Source organism: Pseudoliparis swirei, chromosome 10 (assembly GCF_029220125.1).
Source record: "Pseudoliparis swirei isolate HS2019 ecotype Mariana Trench chromosome 10, NWPU_hadal_v1, whole genome shotgun sequence".
Taxonomy (NCBI): Eukaryota; Metazoa; Chordata; class Actinopteri; order Perciformes; family Liparidae; genus Pseudoliparis; species Pseudoliparis swirei.
In genome coordinates, this window is record NC_079397.1 from 17,807,816 (window position 1) to 17,822,815 (window position 15,000).

The 15,000-nt window shown below is 43.2% G+C and overlaps 1 protein-coding gene across 1 annotated transcript in view; it reads left to right on the top strand.

The window, feature by feature from the left end:
• Positions 1-15,000, top strand: part of LOC130200408 (chemokine-like protein TAFA-2) — a 54,598-nt gene that overhangs the window by 20,258 nt on the left and 19,340 nt on the right. Inside the window, exon 2 of the mRNA XM_056424671.1 lies at positions 14,062-14,165. Within this exon, the coding sequence (XP_056280646.1) occupies positions 14,063-14,165 (103 nt within the window). The 5' untranslated portion in view covers position 14,062. The remainder of the gene's footprint in view (positions 1-14,061; positions 14,166-15,000) is intronic.

A 15,000-nucleotide genomic window follows, 5' to 3' on the forward strand; every position in this document is an offset into this window, starting at 1 on the left:
TCTATTCTCCTCTTGAGCCTTGACAGACGTCTCACAGAGTATCAATGTTGTGATGGACAGGCTCTGTGGTTCTGTGGCTCTGTGGCTCTGTGTTTCTGTGGCTCTGTGGTTCTGTGGCTCTGTGGTTCTGTGGTTCTGTGGCTCTGTGGTTCTGTGGTTATGTGGTTCTGTGGCTCTGTGGCTCTGTAGTTCTGTGGCTCTGTGGCTCTGTGGTTCTGTGGCTCTGTGGTTCTGTGGTTCTGTGGCTCTGTGGTTCTGTGGTTCTGTGGCTCTGTGGCCCTGTGGTTCTGTGGTTCTGTGGCTCTGTGGTTCTGTGGTTCTGTGGCTCTGTGGTTCTGTGGTTCTGTGGCTCTTGTGGTTCTGTGGCTCTGTGGTTCTTGTGGTTTTTTGGTAGCTTCCACTTTCTCTCTGTGGAACCTTCATATGAAATCCACATATGTGTCATGCCAGTTTATATATAAGTAGTTGACTCATATTGCAGCCTGTAATTATTGAGGAGTAGGAGAGCGGCGGGAGAACCAGTGCAGCGAAATCCCGATAAGCCGAGGAACCTTTTGGACCCGACTAAAGGCTGAAGGGCCCTCAAAGTCTATTTTCTACATTTTGTGTGTGTGCGTGCGTGCGTGTGTGTGTGTGTGCGTGTGTGTGTGTGTGTGTGTGTGTGTGTGTGTGTGTGTGTGTGAAGCTTGGGTCTAAATGTGTCTGGCAAAAAAGTGGAAATATGAGACTGATCTGTCATTTTTTGATGGGCAGCCGATCGATTGATCGTTCTGTCTGTGGGTGGAGTAAAGTGAATGTAGAGCTAAGTGGTCTAAAAAAATAAATATATATATATAGAAATATATCATTCATTATATATAATTTTTCGCTCCTCTCATTTTGTAAATGAAATTGTAATAGAAAACATGTCATTGTGTTTATCTCTCATGTCTCCCGACACGATGTGTTCCAGGTGTTACTTGCTCACTTCAAGTTGCAATGATCAATAGATGAATCATTTTGGCGATGGTTGCCTTTTTTGGGGTTTGAGCCCCTCCCCCGACGTGTCTGAGCACCTGCCTGAGTTACAGGGAGGCAGCCAGCTGGAGAGTTATGAGACCGGGACGATCAGAAGGTTCCGGAGAGGTCCGGCTGCGGCGGTCGGACTGAAAATAGCACGTGGGGCTCGTGAGCCGCTGATGCATCGACACTTTGACCAGAGGGGAAACCTCTGGTCCAGACCGTGTGTCGGTCGCGGTCGGCCTCTCGGATAGCATCTCCGCGTGTCGTTACGGAAGGTCGTGGCGGTGGTTAACGCTCTGAGAGGGCACTCAGCGCCAGGGTCGGGTAACGGCGCTGAGACGCGCTCTGCCTCGGCGGCGTCTTCGGTCTGGTTTGAAACCGAAGGCCCCCCCCCCCCCCCTAGCCCATTTTCACAAATTACAAATGTGTCTCAGAGTGCTTTACAATCTGTACACATAGACATCCCTGACCTTTGACCTTTGACCTCACATCGGATCAGGAACAACTCCCAAACAACCCTTCAGGGTAAAAGGTCAGACCCCTTGAGGAGAGAACAGAGGAGGATCCCTCTCCAGGATGGACAGGTGTCATAGATGTCATGTGACCAGAAGGAATCATTACACAATAATTAAAACACAGGAACAACACAATGAAGATGACAGAGTGGATGAAGAGTTGGTAGTCGGCATATTCCACCATCCAGACCTCCACCATCCATCAGGTGGAGGTAGAGAGGAGGAGTGGGCGGAGTCTCAACAGTGGGCGGAGTCTCAACAGGACAGTGGCGTAGTCAGGAGCAGGAATTCCACGACCCAGACCTCGATGATCCATCAGCAGATAGGATCTATGCCGTCTCATAGGGTCCGATGACCCCATGAGACGTGAAGTCACAAGGACTCCGGGGAGAAAGAGTTAGTAACGTGTGATTGAGAGATGAAAATGCATCCCTAAGGAGAGAGGAGAGGAGAGGAGAGAGGAGCTCAGTGCATCCTAAGCGTCCATAAGGAGAGAGGAGAGAGGAGAGAGGAGCTCAGTGCATCCTAAGCGTCCTCCAGCAGCCTACCAACTCGTCCTCGCCGTGCAGGCAGCAGGTGGAGGATGAGCTACCCAGTTTTTTTCTTTGCAAACATCTCCTATAAATAGGCCCAGGGCGACGGAGGCTTTCACTCGCTAATGAAACGTGTCGTCGCTGTGAGAGAGGAGGAGGAAAACGGTGACACACATGGCCAAATGAGAAAAGGAGGTCGGAATCTGAATTTACTGGCACTCAGTGAAGTGTTCAAGGTTTGTATAAATATATATAGCAGTGGCGGGCCGTCAGGGCCAGCAAGGCCTTCTCTGCTGGCCCAAACATCATCAGAATATATATTTTTTTCTAAATATATTTTCCCACAAATATGTATTCAATTATTTCCCAGAGTAAGAGTTAGTCTTTACATTACATTACATGTCATTTAGCAGACGCTTTTATCCAAAGCGACTTACAATAAGTGCATTTCAACCTAGAGTACAAACTAAGAACAACAAGAATACAGGAAGTAACATTTCCTCAACATAGTCGAACTACAAAAGTACCATAAGTAAGTGCTATCTAAGTGCCACTGAAGTGCTAATCTGTGTTTTAATCCAGATATAGTCGGAAAAGGTGTGTTTTCAGTCTCCGACGGAAGATGTAGAGACTTTCTGCTGTCCTGATGTCAGTGGGGAGCTGGTTCCACCACTGAGGAGCAGGACAGCAAACAGTCTGGATTTCGAGTGATGAGCTCGAGGTGCAGGAGGCACAAGACGATTGGCTGTTGCCGAGCGGAGCGAACGTGCCGGGGTGTACGGTGTGACCATATCCCGGATGTAGACGGGGCCCGATCCGTCTAGAGCACGGTACGCCAGGACCAGTGTTTTGAAGCGGATGCGAGCAGCCACCGGTAACCAGTGGAGAGAGCGGAGGAGCGGAGTGGTGTGGGTGAATTTCGGGAGGCTGAAGACCAGTCGAGCTGCTGCATTCTGGATGAGCTGCAGGGGTCGGATGGCCTTAGCAGGTAGACCAGCTTAATTTCATAGCGTTCCTCTTGGTTGCGCTGCTGCCAGCGCCAGGTTGAGATTTGGAGGGCTGGTCTTTATGTTAGATCTTTTATCCAATCATATTCAGCCATCGTGTGTTGCCAGGGGGCTAACATCTGCCCTTAGGCCTTCAGAATCAACATTGCGGGCGCTGGTAGCTTCAAGTGAATGGGAATGACAATGTTGTGTCAACCAATCAGCTTTAGAGTTGGCTCCTGTAGGCCTTCTAGAAGGCCCCGAAAGCCGCACAGGAGCAGCGAGCAGGCGGAGTGCTGCACGTCTTTTGATTGGATTACCAATATTGAGAGGCGGGGCCTATGGGCAGGTAAATGCAAAACCTCAGAACTAGGAAACTGAATTTGATAAAGGAATTAATTCGCGGACTACAAAGCTGTTTTTTCAACCCACAATGGCGGAAGGAGGAGAAGATGTCGATTTGGTCGAGCATATACTTGAAATCTGCTTTGGGTGCGACAATGCCCTGTTTAGTGAACAAACGAGTGCAAGTGACTTTTTCTTCTTCTTTTTCTCCGTCCCGATGCGCGCATTCTGCAGCGCGCGAGACGGAGAGCCGAGAGAAATGACATGCTGTTGTGTAGATACGATCAACATCAGACGGCTGTTTAGTTTAATAAATGAACAAAGACGTGCTATAGAGAAAATGACGGGGGCGGGCCAATTGTTTTTAATGTCATGCGATCTACCAATACTACGCCGCGATCGACGTATTGAGCCCTGGTCAAGAGCCATGGCATCATAATGAGAGGAATAAGAGGTGGATTAATTCGGGTGGGACTGTGTAGGACCTCACTGAAGGCCCAGGCCCCAGGCCCACGGCCCGCCACTGATGTATAGATGTATATATATATTCAGTTTGGCTATAAAGATCCTTCCCAGTGAAGAAGCGGAGCTCAGGAGGCGATGACGTCATCAAGTCAGCTGCGTCCGTCTTTCGGTTCCTGCGCCCCCAAATCACAATCCCAAAAGTACACAAGTGTGTACTTAGCGTACTTGGTATCGACAAACGAACTAAATCTCTGGTAAGCTCTCACCTGCCTGTGCACACGGGCTTCGTCGAGGCGTCACAATCTGCCAGCAGAAACGTCTCTCCGTCACGGAGACTCCGTGCAGAAATACTCGTTAGCTAATTATAGCCGACAGCTGAAGAAGAGCGTTAGCTCGGCGTGTGCGTGCCGCAGCTTCCTGTCTGAATGTTGTCCTGTTTCTCAGAGCGGTCGACATTTGTGTCTCGACACATTCACAAGTTGAAGTTTGAAAAGTTAGCTAACGTGACAACCTGAGCTAACTGTCAAGCTAATGTAGCGGTAACACACGTAGCCTGAAGCTCTCATGCTAACGCTAACCCTGACGACTCATTTCTTGATCATTCCAGGACGTGCAATAAAAAAAATGGCGAAATGAAGTTCATCAACATCAAGTGAACTAAAGATTCCTTCTTTGTTGTTGTTGTTGTTGTTGTTGTTGGTGCGTTAAATCCCAGAGTAAAATACAGCAAAGTAATAGATGCTAAACTCACTCCTCTATCGCTCAGGGGCAACGCGGCGGCGCCTGTGAGTCTCTGGGTGAATGGGGGTTAAAGGTCACGCCGCCAGATGAACTTAATTACACACACAACCCGGGGGGGTCCATCGCGGCGGTAAATAAAGCGTCGGCGACGCAGCGTGTAACTTTGTCCGCTCGCGACATCCGACACCGACGCCTCTTCCAGTAATTACAGCGCCGCTCCGCATCCGCGGCGGAAATACGAGAACGCCACCCGGGGGCCAGATGGCGAGCAGGGGGGCCACTTCATTAGGGGGGGGGGGGTCGACTGGTCACATGACATCTATTGTTCATCAGGTCACATGACATCTATTGTTCATCTGGTCACATGACATCTATTGTTCATCTGGTCACATGACATCTATTGTTCATCTAGTCACATGACATCTATTGTTCATCTGGTCACATGACATCTATTGTTCATCTGGTCACATGACATCTATTGTTCATCTGGTCACATGACATCTATTGTTCATCTGGTCACATGACATCTATTGTTCATCTGGTCACATGACATCTATTGTTCATCTGGTCACATGACATCTATTGTTCATCTGGTCACATGACATCTATTGTTCATCTGGTCACATGACATCTATTGTTCATCTGTCACATGACATCTATTGTTCATCTGGTCACATGACATCTATTGTTCATCAGGTCACATGACATCTATTGTTCATCTGGTCACATGACCTCTATTGTTCACCTGGTCACATGACATCTATTGATCATCTGGTCATATGACATCTATTGTTCATCTGGTCACATGACATCTATTGTTCATCTGGTCACATGACATCTATTGTTCATCTGGTCACATGACATCTATTGTTCATCTGTCACATGACATCTATTGTTCATCTGGTCACATGACATCTATTGTTCATCTGGTCACATGACATCTATTGTTCATCTGGTCACATGACATCTATTGTTCATCTGGTCACATGACATCTATTGTTCACCTGGTCACATGACATCTATTGTTCATCTGGTCACATGACATCTATTGTTCACCTGGTCACATGACATCTATTGTTCATCTGGTCACATGACATCTATTGATCATCTGGTCTCATGACATCTATTGTTCATCTGGTCACATGACATCTATTGATCATCTGGTCTCATGACATCTATTGTTCATCTGGTCACATGACATCTATTGTTCATCTGGTCACATGACATCTATTGTTCATCTAGTCACATGACATCTATTGTTCATCTGGTCACATGACATCTATTGTTCATCTGGTCACATGTCATCTATTGTTCATCTGGTCACATGACATCTATTGTTCATCTGGTCACATGACATCTATTGTTCACCTGGTCACATGACATCTATTGTTCCTCTGGTCACATGACATCTATTGTTCATCTGGTCACATGACATCTATTGTTCACCTGGTCACATGACATCTATTGTTCATCTGGTCACATGACATCTATTGTTCATCTGGTCACATGACATCTATTGTTCACCTGGTCACATGACATCTATTGTTCATCTGGTCACATGACATCTATTGATCATCTGGTCACATGACATCTATTGTTCATCTGGTCACATGACATCTATTGTTCATCTGGTCACATGACATCTATTGTTCATCTAGTCACATGACATCTATTGTTCACCTGGTCACATGACATCTATTGTTCATCTGGTCACATGACATCTATTGTTCATCTGGTCACATGACATCTATTGTTCACCTGGTCACATGACATCTATTGTTCACCTGGTCACATGACACCTATTGTTCATCTGGTCACATGACATCTATTGTTCATCTAGTCACATGACATCTATTGTTCATCTGGTCACATGACATCTATTGATCATATGGTCACATGACATCTATTGTTCATCTAGTCACATGACATCTATTGTTCATCTGGTCACATGACATCTATTGTTCATCTGGTCACATGACATCTATTGTTCACCTGGTCACATGACATCTATTGTTCATCTGGTCACATGACATCTATTGTTCATCTGGTCACATGACATCTATTGTTCATCTGGTCACATGACATCTATTGTTCATCTGGTCACATGACATCTATTGTTCCTCTGGTCACATGACATCTATTGTTCATCTGGTCACATGACATCTATTGTTCATCTGGTCACATGACATCTATTGTTCATCTGGTCACATGACATCTATTGTTCATCTGGTCACATGACATCTATTGTTCACCTGGTCACATGACATTTATTGTTCCTCTGGTCACATGACATCTATTGTTCCTCTGGTCACATGACATCTATTGTTCATCTGGTCACATGACATCTATTGTTCACCTGGTCACATGACATCTATTGTTCATCTGGTCACATGACATCTATTGTTCATCTGGTCACATGACATCTATTGTTCATCTATTGTTCATCTGGTCACATGACATCTATTGTTCACCTGGTCACATGACATCTATTGTTCATCTGGTCACATGACATCTATTGTTCCTCTGGTCACATGACATCTATTGTTCCTCTGGTCACATGACATCTATTGTTCATCTGGTCACATGACATCTATTGTTCATCTGGTCACATGACATCTATTGTTCATCTGGTCACATGACATCTATTGTTCATCTAGTCACATGACATCTATTGTTCATCAGGTCACATGACATCTATTGTTCATCTGGTCACATGACATCTATTGTTCACCTGGTCACATGACATCTATTGTTCATCTGGTCACATGACATCTATTGTTCATCTGGTCACATGACATCTATTGTTCCTCTGGTCACATGACATCTATTGTTCATCTGGTCACATGACATCTATTGTTCATCTGGTCACATGACATCTATTGTTCATCTGGTCACATGACATCTATTGTTCATCAGTCACATGACATCTATTGTTCATCATGACATCTATTGTTCATCTGGTCACATGACATCTATTGTCATGACATCTATTGTTCATCTGGTCACATGACATCTATTGTTCATCAGGTCACATGACATCTATTGTTCATCTGGTCTCATGACATCTATTGTTCATCTGGTTACATGACATCTATTGTTCATCTGGTTACATGACATCTATTGTTCACCTGGTCACATGACATCTATTGTTCATCAGGTCACATGACATCTATTGTTCATCTGGTCTCATGACATCTATTGTTCATCTGGTCACATGACATCTATTGTTCATCTGGTCACATGACATCTATTGTTCATCTGGTCACATGACATCTATTGTTCATCTGGTCACATGACATCTATTGTTCATCTAGTCACATGACATCTATTGTTCATCTGGTCACATGACATCTATTGTTCATCTAGTCACATGACATCTATTGTTCACCTGGTCACATGACATCTATTGTTCATCTGGTTACATGACATCTATTGTTCATCTGGTCACATGACATCTATTGTTCATCTGGTCACATGACATCTATTGTTCATCTGGTCACATGACATCTATTGATCATCTGGTCACATGACATCTATTGTTCATCTGGTTACATGACATCTATTGTTCATCTAGTCACATGACATCTATTGTTCATCTAGTCACATGACATCTATTGTTCATCTGGTCACATGACATCTATTGTTCATCTGGTTACATGACATCTATTGTTCATCTGGTCACATGACATCTATTGTTCATCTGGTCACATGACATCTATTGTTCATCTGGTCACATGACATCTATTGTTCATCTGGTCACATGACATCTATTGTTCATCTGGTCACATGACATCTATTGTTCATCTGGTCACATGACATCTATTGTTTACCTGGTCACATGACATCTATTGTTCATCTGGTCTCATGACATCTATTGTTCATCTGGTCACATGTCATCTATTGTTCATCTGGTCTCATGACATCTATTGTTCATCTGGTCACATGACATCTATTGTTTACCTGGTCACATGACATCTATTGTTCACCTGGTCACATAACATCTGTTGATCATCTGGTCACATGACATCTATTGTTCATCTGGTCTCATGACATCTATTGTTCATCTGGTCACATGACATCTATTGTTCATCTGGTCACAAGACATCTATTGTTCACCTGGTCACATGACATCTATTGTTCACCTGGTCACATGACATCTATTGTTCATCTGGTCACATAACATCTGTTGATCATCTGGTCACATGACATCTATTGTTCATCTGGTCTCATGACATCTATTGATCATCTGGTCACATGACATCTATTGTTCATCTGGTCTCATGACATCTATTGTTCACCTTGTCACATGACATCTATTGTTCATCTGGTCACATGACATCTATTGTTCATCTGGTCACATGACATCTATTGTTCACCTGGTCACATGACATCTATTGATCACCTGGTCACATGACATCTATTGATCATCTGGTCACATGACATCTATTGTTCATCTGGTCTCATGACATCTATTGTTCACCTTGTCACATGACATCTATTGTTCATCTGGTCACATGACATCTATTGTTCACCTGGTCACATTCAATTCAATTCAATTCAGTTTATTTGTATAGCCCAATTTCACAAATTACAAATTTGTCTCGGAGTGCTTTACAATCTGTACACATAGACATCCCTGCCCCAAAACCTCACATCGGACCAGGAAAAACTCCCAAATAACCCTTCAGGGGGAAAAAAAGGGAAGAAACCTGGAGGAGAGCAACAGAGGAGGATCCCTCTCCTAGGATGGACAGATGCAATAGATGTAATGTGTACAGAAGGACAGATTTAGAGTTAAAATACATTCAATGAATATGACAGAGTGTATGAATAGTTCATAGTAGGCATATTCCACGATGGAGACCTCCACGATCCATCAGGCAGATGGCGGTGGGGAGGAGGAGTGGCGGAGTCTCAACAGGACAGTGGCGTAGTCATGAGCAGGAATTCCACGACCCAGACGATCCATCAGGCAGATAGGATCTATGCCGTCTCATAGGGTCCGATGACCCCATGAGACGTAAAGTCAAAAGGACTTCCGGGAGAAAGCAGAGTTAGTAACGTGTGATTGAGAGATGAAAATTCATCCTTAAGGAGAGAAAAAGAGGAGATAGGTACTCAGTGCATCCTAAAACGTCCCCGGCAGCTATAAGCCTATAGCAGCATATCAAGGGGCTGGACCAGGGCAAACCTGATTCAGCCCTAACTATAAGCTCTGTCAAAGAGGAAGGTCTTAAGTCTACTCTTAAACGAGGTGACTGTGTCTGCCTCCCGGACTGAAATTGGAAGCTGGTTCCATAAAAGAGGAGCTTGATAACTAAAGGCTCTGGCTCCCATTCTACTTTTAAGACTCTAGGAACTACAAGTAGTCCCGCATTTAGTGAGCGTAGCTCTCTAGTGGGGCAATATGGTACGACAAGCTCCTTAAGATATGATGGAGCATCACCAATCAAGGCTTTGTAGGTTAAGAGAAGAATTTTAAAAGTGATTCTTGATTTTACTGGGAGCCAGTGCAGAGCAGCTAGTGCAGGAGTGATGTGATCTCTTTCTTAGTTTTAGTGAGAACACGAGCTGCAGCATTCTGGATCAACTGGAGGGACCTAAGAGATTTATTAGAGCAGCCTGCTAATAAGGAGTTGCAGTAATCCAGTCTCAAGTAACGAAGCGTGAACCAATTTTTCTGCATCTTTTGAGACAAGATGTGCCTGATTTTGAAATATTACGTAGATGAAAGAATGCAGTCCTTGAGATTTGCTTTACGTGGGAGTTAAAGGACAAGTCCCGATCAAAGATAACGCCAAGATTCTTTACAGTGGTGTTGGATGCCAGGGCAATGCCGTCTACAGAATCCACATCACCAGATAATTGATCTCTGAGGTGCTCAGGGCCGATTAAAATTACTTGGTTTTGTCTGAGTTTAACATCAAGAAGTTGCAGGTCATCCATGTTTTATGTCTTTAAGACATGCTTGAATTTTACAGAGTTGGTTGCTCTCCTCTGGTTTTATCGATAAATATAGTTGAGTATCATCTGCATAACAATGAAAGTTTATGGAGTGTTTCCTGATAATATTGCCCAAAGGAAGCATGTATAAGGTAAATAAAATTGGTCCAAGCACAGAACCTTGTGGAACTCCGTGATTAACGTTGGTGGTTATCGAGGCGTCATCGTTTACAAATACAAACTGAGATCGATCTGATAAATAGGATTTAAACCAAATTAGTGCCGTGCCTGAAATGCCAATCGACTGTTCACCTGGTCACATGACATCTATTGTTCATCTGGTCACATGACATCTATTGTTCATCTGGTCTCATGACATCTATTGTTCATCTGGTCACATGACATCTATTGTTCACCTGGTCACATGACATCTATTGTTCATCTGGTCACATGACATCTATTGTTCATCTGGTCACATGACATCTATTGTTCATCTGGTCACAAGACATCTATTGTTCATCTGGTCTCATGACATCTATTGTTCATCTGGTCACATGACATCTATTGTTCATCTGGTCACAAGACATCTATTGTTCATCTGGTCTCATGACATCTATTGTTCATCTGGTCACATGACATCTATTGTTCATCTGGTCACATGACATCTATTGTTCACCTTGTCACATGACATCTATTGTTCATCTGGTCACATGACATCTATTGTTCACCTGGTCACATGACATCTATTGTTCATCTGGCCACATGACATCTATTGTTCATCTGGTCTCATGACATCTATTGTTCACCTTGTCACATGACATCTATTGTTCACCTGGTCACATGACATCTATTGTTCACCTGGTCACATGACATCTATTGTTCATCAGGTCACATGACATCTATTGTTCATCTGGTCACATGACATCTATTGTTCACCTGGTCACATGACATCTATTGTTCACCTGGTCACATGACATCTATTGTTCACCTGGTCACATGACATCTATTGTTCATCTGGTCACATGACATCTATTGTTCATCTGGTCACATGACATCTATTGTTCATCTGGTCACATGACATCTATTGTTCATCTGGTCACATGACATCTATTGTTCATCTAGTCACATGACATCTATTGTTCATCTGGTCACATGACATCTATTGTTCATCTGGTCTCATGACATCTATTGTTCATCTGGTCTCATGACATCTATTGTTCATCTGGTCACATGACATCTATTGTTCATCTGGTCACAAGACATCTATTGTTCATCTGGTCTCATGACATCTATTGTTCATCTGGTCACATGACATCTATTGTTCATCTGGTCTCATGACATCTATTGTTCATCTGGTCACATGACATCTATTGTTCATCTGGTCACATGACATCTATTGTTCATCTGGTCTCATGACATCTATTGTTCATCTGGTCTCATGACATCTATTGTTCACCTTGTCACATGACATCTATTGTTCATCTGGTCACAAGACATCTATTGTTCATCTGGTCTCATGACATCTATTGTTCATCTGGTCTCATGACATCTATTGTTCATCTGGTCACATGACATCTATTGTTCACCTGGTCACATGACATCTATTGTTCATCTGGTCTCATGACATCTATTGTTCACCTGGTCACATGACATCTATTGTTCATCTGGTCACATGACATCTATTGTTCATCAGGTCACATGACATCTATTGTTCACCTGGTCACATGACATCTATTGTTCATCTGGTCACATGACATCTATTGTTCATCTGGTCACAAGACATCTATTGTTCATCTGGTCTCATGACATCTATTGTTCATCTGGTCACATGACATCTATTGTTCACCTGGTCACATGACATCTATTGTTCATCTGGTCTCATGACATCTATTGTTCACCTGGTCACATGACATCTATTGTTCATCTGGTCACATGACATCTATTGTTCATCTGGTCTCATGACATCTATTGTTCACCTTGTCACATGACATCTATTGTTCATCTGGTCACATGACATCTATTGTTCACCTGGTCACATGACATCTATTGATCACCTGGTCACATGACATCTATTGATCATCTGGTCACATGACATCTATTGTTCATCTGGTCACATGACATCTATTGTTCATCTGGTCACATGACATCTATTGATCATCTGGTCACATGACATCTATTGTTCATCTGGTCACATGACATCTATTGTTCATCTGGTCACATGACATCTATTGTTCATCTGGTCACATGACATCTATTGTTCATCTGGTCACATGACATCTATTGTTCACCTGGTCACATGACATCTATTGTTCATCTGGTCACATGACATCTATTGTTCACCTTGTCACATGACATCTATTGTTCATCTGGTCACATGACATCTATTGTTCATCTGGTCACATGACATCTATTGTTCATCTGGTCACATGACATCTATTGTTCATCTGGTCTCATGACATCTATTGTTCACCTTGTCACATGACATCTATTGTTCATCTAGTCACATGACATCTATTGTTCATCTGGTCACATGACATATATTGTTCATCTGGTCACATTGTTCATCTGGTCACATGACATCTATTGTTCATCTGGTCACATGACATCTATTGTTCATCTGGTCACATGACATATATTGTTCATCTAGTCACATGACATCTATTGTTCATCTGGTCACATGACATCTATTGTTCATCTGGTCACATGACATCTATTGTTCATCTGGTCACATGACATCTATTGTTCATCTGGTCACATGACATCTATTGATCATATGGTCACATGACATCTATTGTTCACCTGGTCACATGACATCTATTGTTCACCTTGTCACATGACATCTATTGTTCATCTGGTCTCATGACATCTATTGTTCATCTGGTCACATGACATCTATTGTTCATCTGGTCACATGACATCTATTGTTCATCTGGTCTCATGACATCTATTGTTCACCTTGTCACATGACATCTATTGTTCATCTGGTCTCATGACATCTATTGTTCATCTGGTCACATGACATCTATTGTTCATCTGGTCACATGACATCTATTGTTCATCTGGTCACATGACATCTATTGTTCATCTAGTCACATGACATCTATTGTTCATCTGGTCACATGACATCTATTGTTCTGAGGGATCCTCCTCTGTTGTTCTCCTGAAGGTGTTTTCGTTTTTATTTCCCGGTGAAAGTTTTTCTTCTTTTCTTGTTCCTGATCTGATGTGAGGTCAGAGGTCAAAGGTCAAAGGTCAGGGACGTCTGTGTGTAAAGCTCTCTGAGGAGAGTTTGTAATTTGTGATATCGGGCTATACAAAATAAACTGTTATATCGTGAGAGCTAGCGGAGCTTCTTCTTCTTCTTCTTCTTTTTCTTCTTCTTCTTCTTCTCATTCTTTTTGTTCTCCTTCTTCTCCTCCTCGTTAAATATCATCTGCCACTAACCCATCCATGATTAACCGACCGGTGGTTCTCTCTCTCTTTCTCTTTCTCTCTCTCTCTCTCCCCCCCCCCCTCTCTCTCCCTCTCCAGGATGAGTGAGGGGAACCCGGGGATCAGAAGTAAAGGTGCTCTCCTGGTGATGGTGCTGGTGGTCGGCGTCTGGGAGATGACCGTAACCACGGCAGCAGCTAGAGGTGAGCGGCTCACCGCTGTGGTTCTGATTGTGTGAGTATTGTTATTGTGTAAGTCGTCCCACGAGGTCACGAAAGGTCACGCCAAAAACCCAAGCGACCGTGAGGGATTCACGGTGCTGGAAACCCATCGGTCTTAGTTCAGTTCGAGCCGGTGAGGCTTAACGCTAAATTACCTTCCTCCTCCTCGTCCTCATCGCAGCGCTCGGTTGCCTAGTTACCGGGAGGCAACCCTCCCGAGCAACTTCTTTCATTAAAACGATGGAAGCTGCATTTCCCACCAGGTTCATTCAAACTGTTTCCAGAGCTGGTTGGTTGAGAGCATGATTAATAATTACCACTATATTGTTATAGAAGTGTGACGGATGAAGACGGTGATGGGGATATTCTGTATTTGTATTATTACCAACACATGAAAAGACAAACACATGTTCTTCTGTGAGGCCAAAGTCTGATTTAAATTATTCCTTTGTTTTATTCATATATATATATATATGTATATATATGTTTATATATATATACTGTATATATATATATATGTATTTATGTATGTATATATATTTACTTATATATTAATATATGTCCAAAGATGAGAACATTTATTTTCTTCTGAGGGAAAGACAAGAAGACGAGAGCTAAGCCGACCCAGAGCGACCCAGAGCGCTCACTTCCCTTAAATAACCCGAGTGTGTGTGAATGTGTGTGTGTGTGTGTGTGAATGTGTGTGTGAGTGTGTGTGTGGCAGTTTACATTCAAACATGCTTTTCTGCTCTCTGACAGTTATGATAATCCAGTTGTTGTTGTTGTTGTTGTTGTTGTTGTTGTTGTTGCCTTTCTG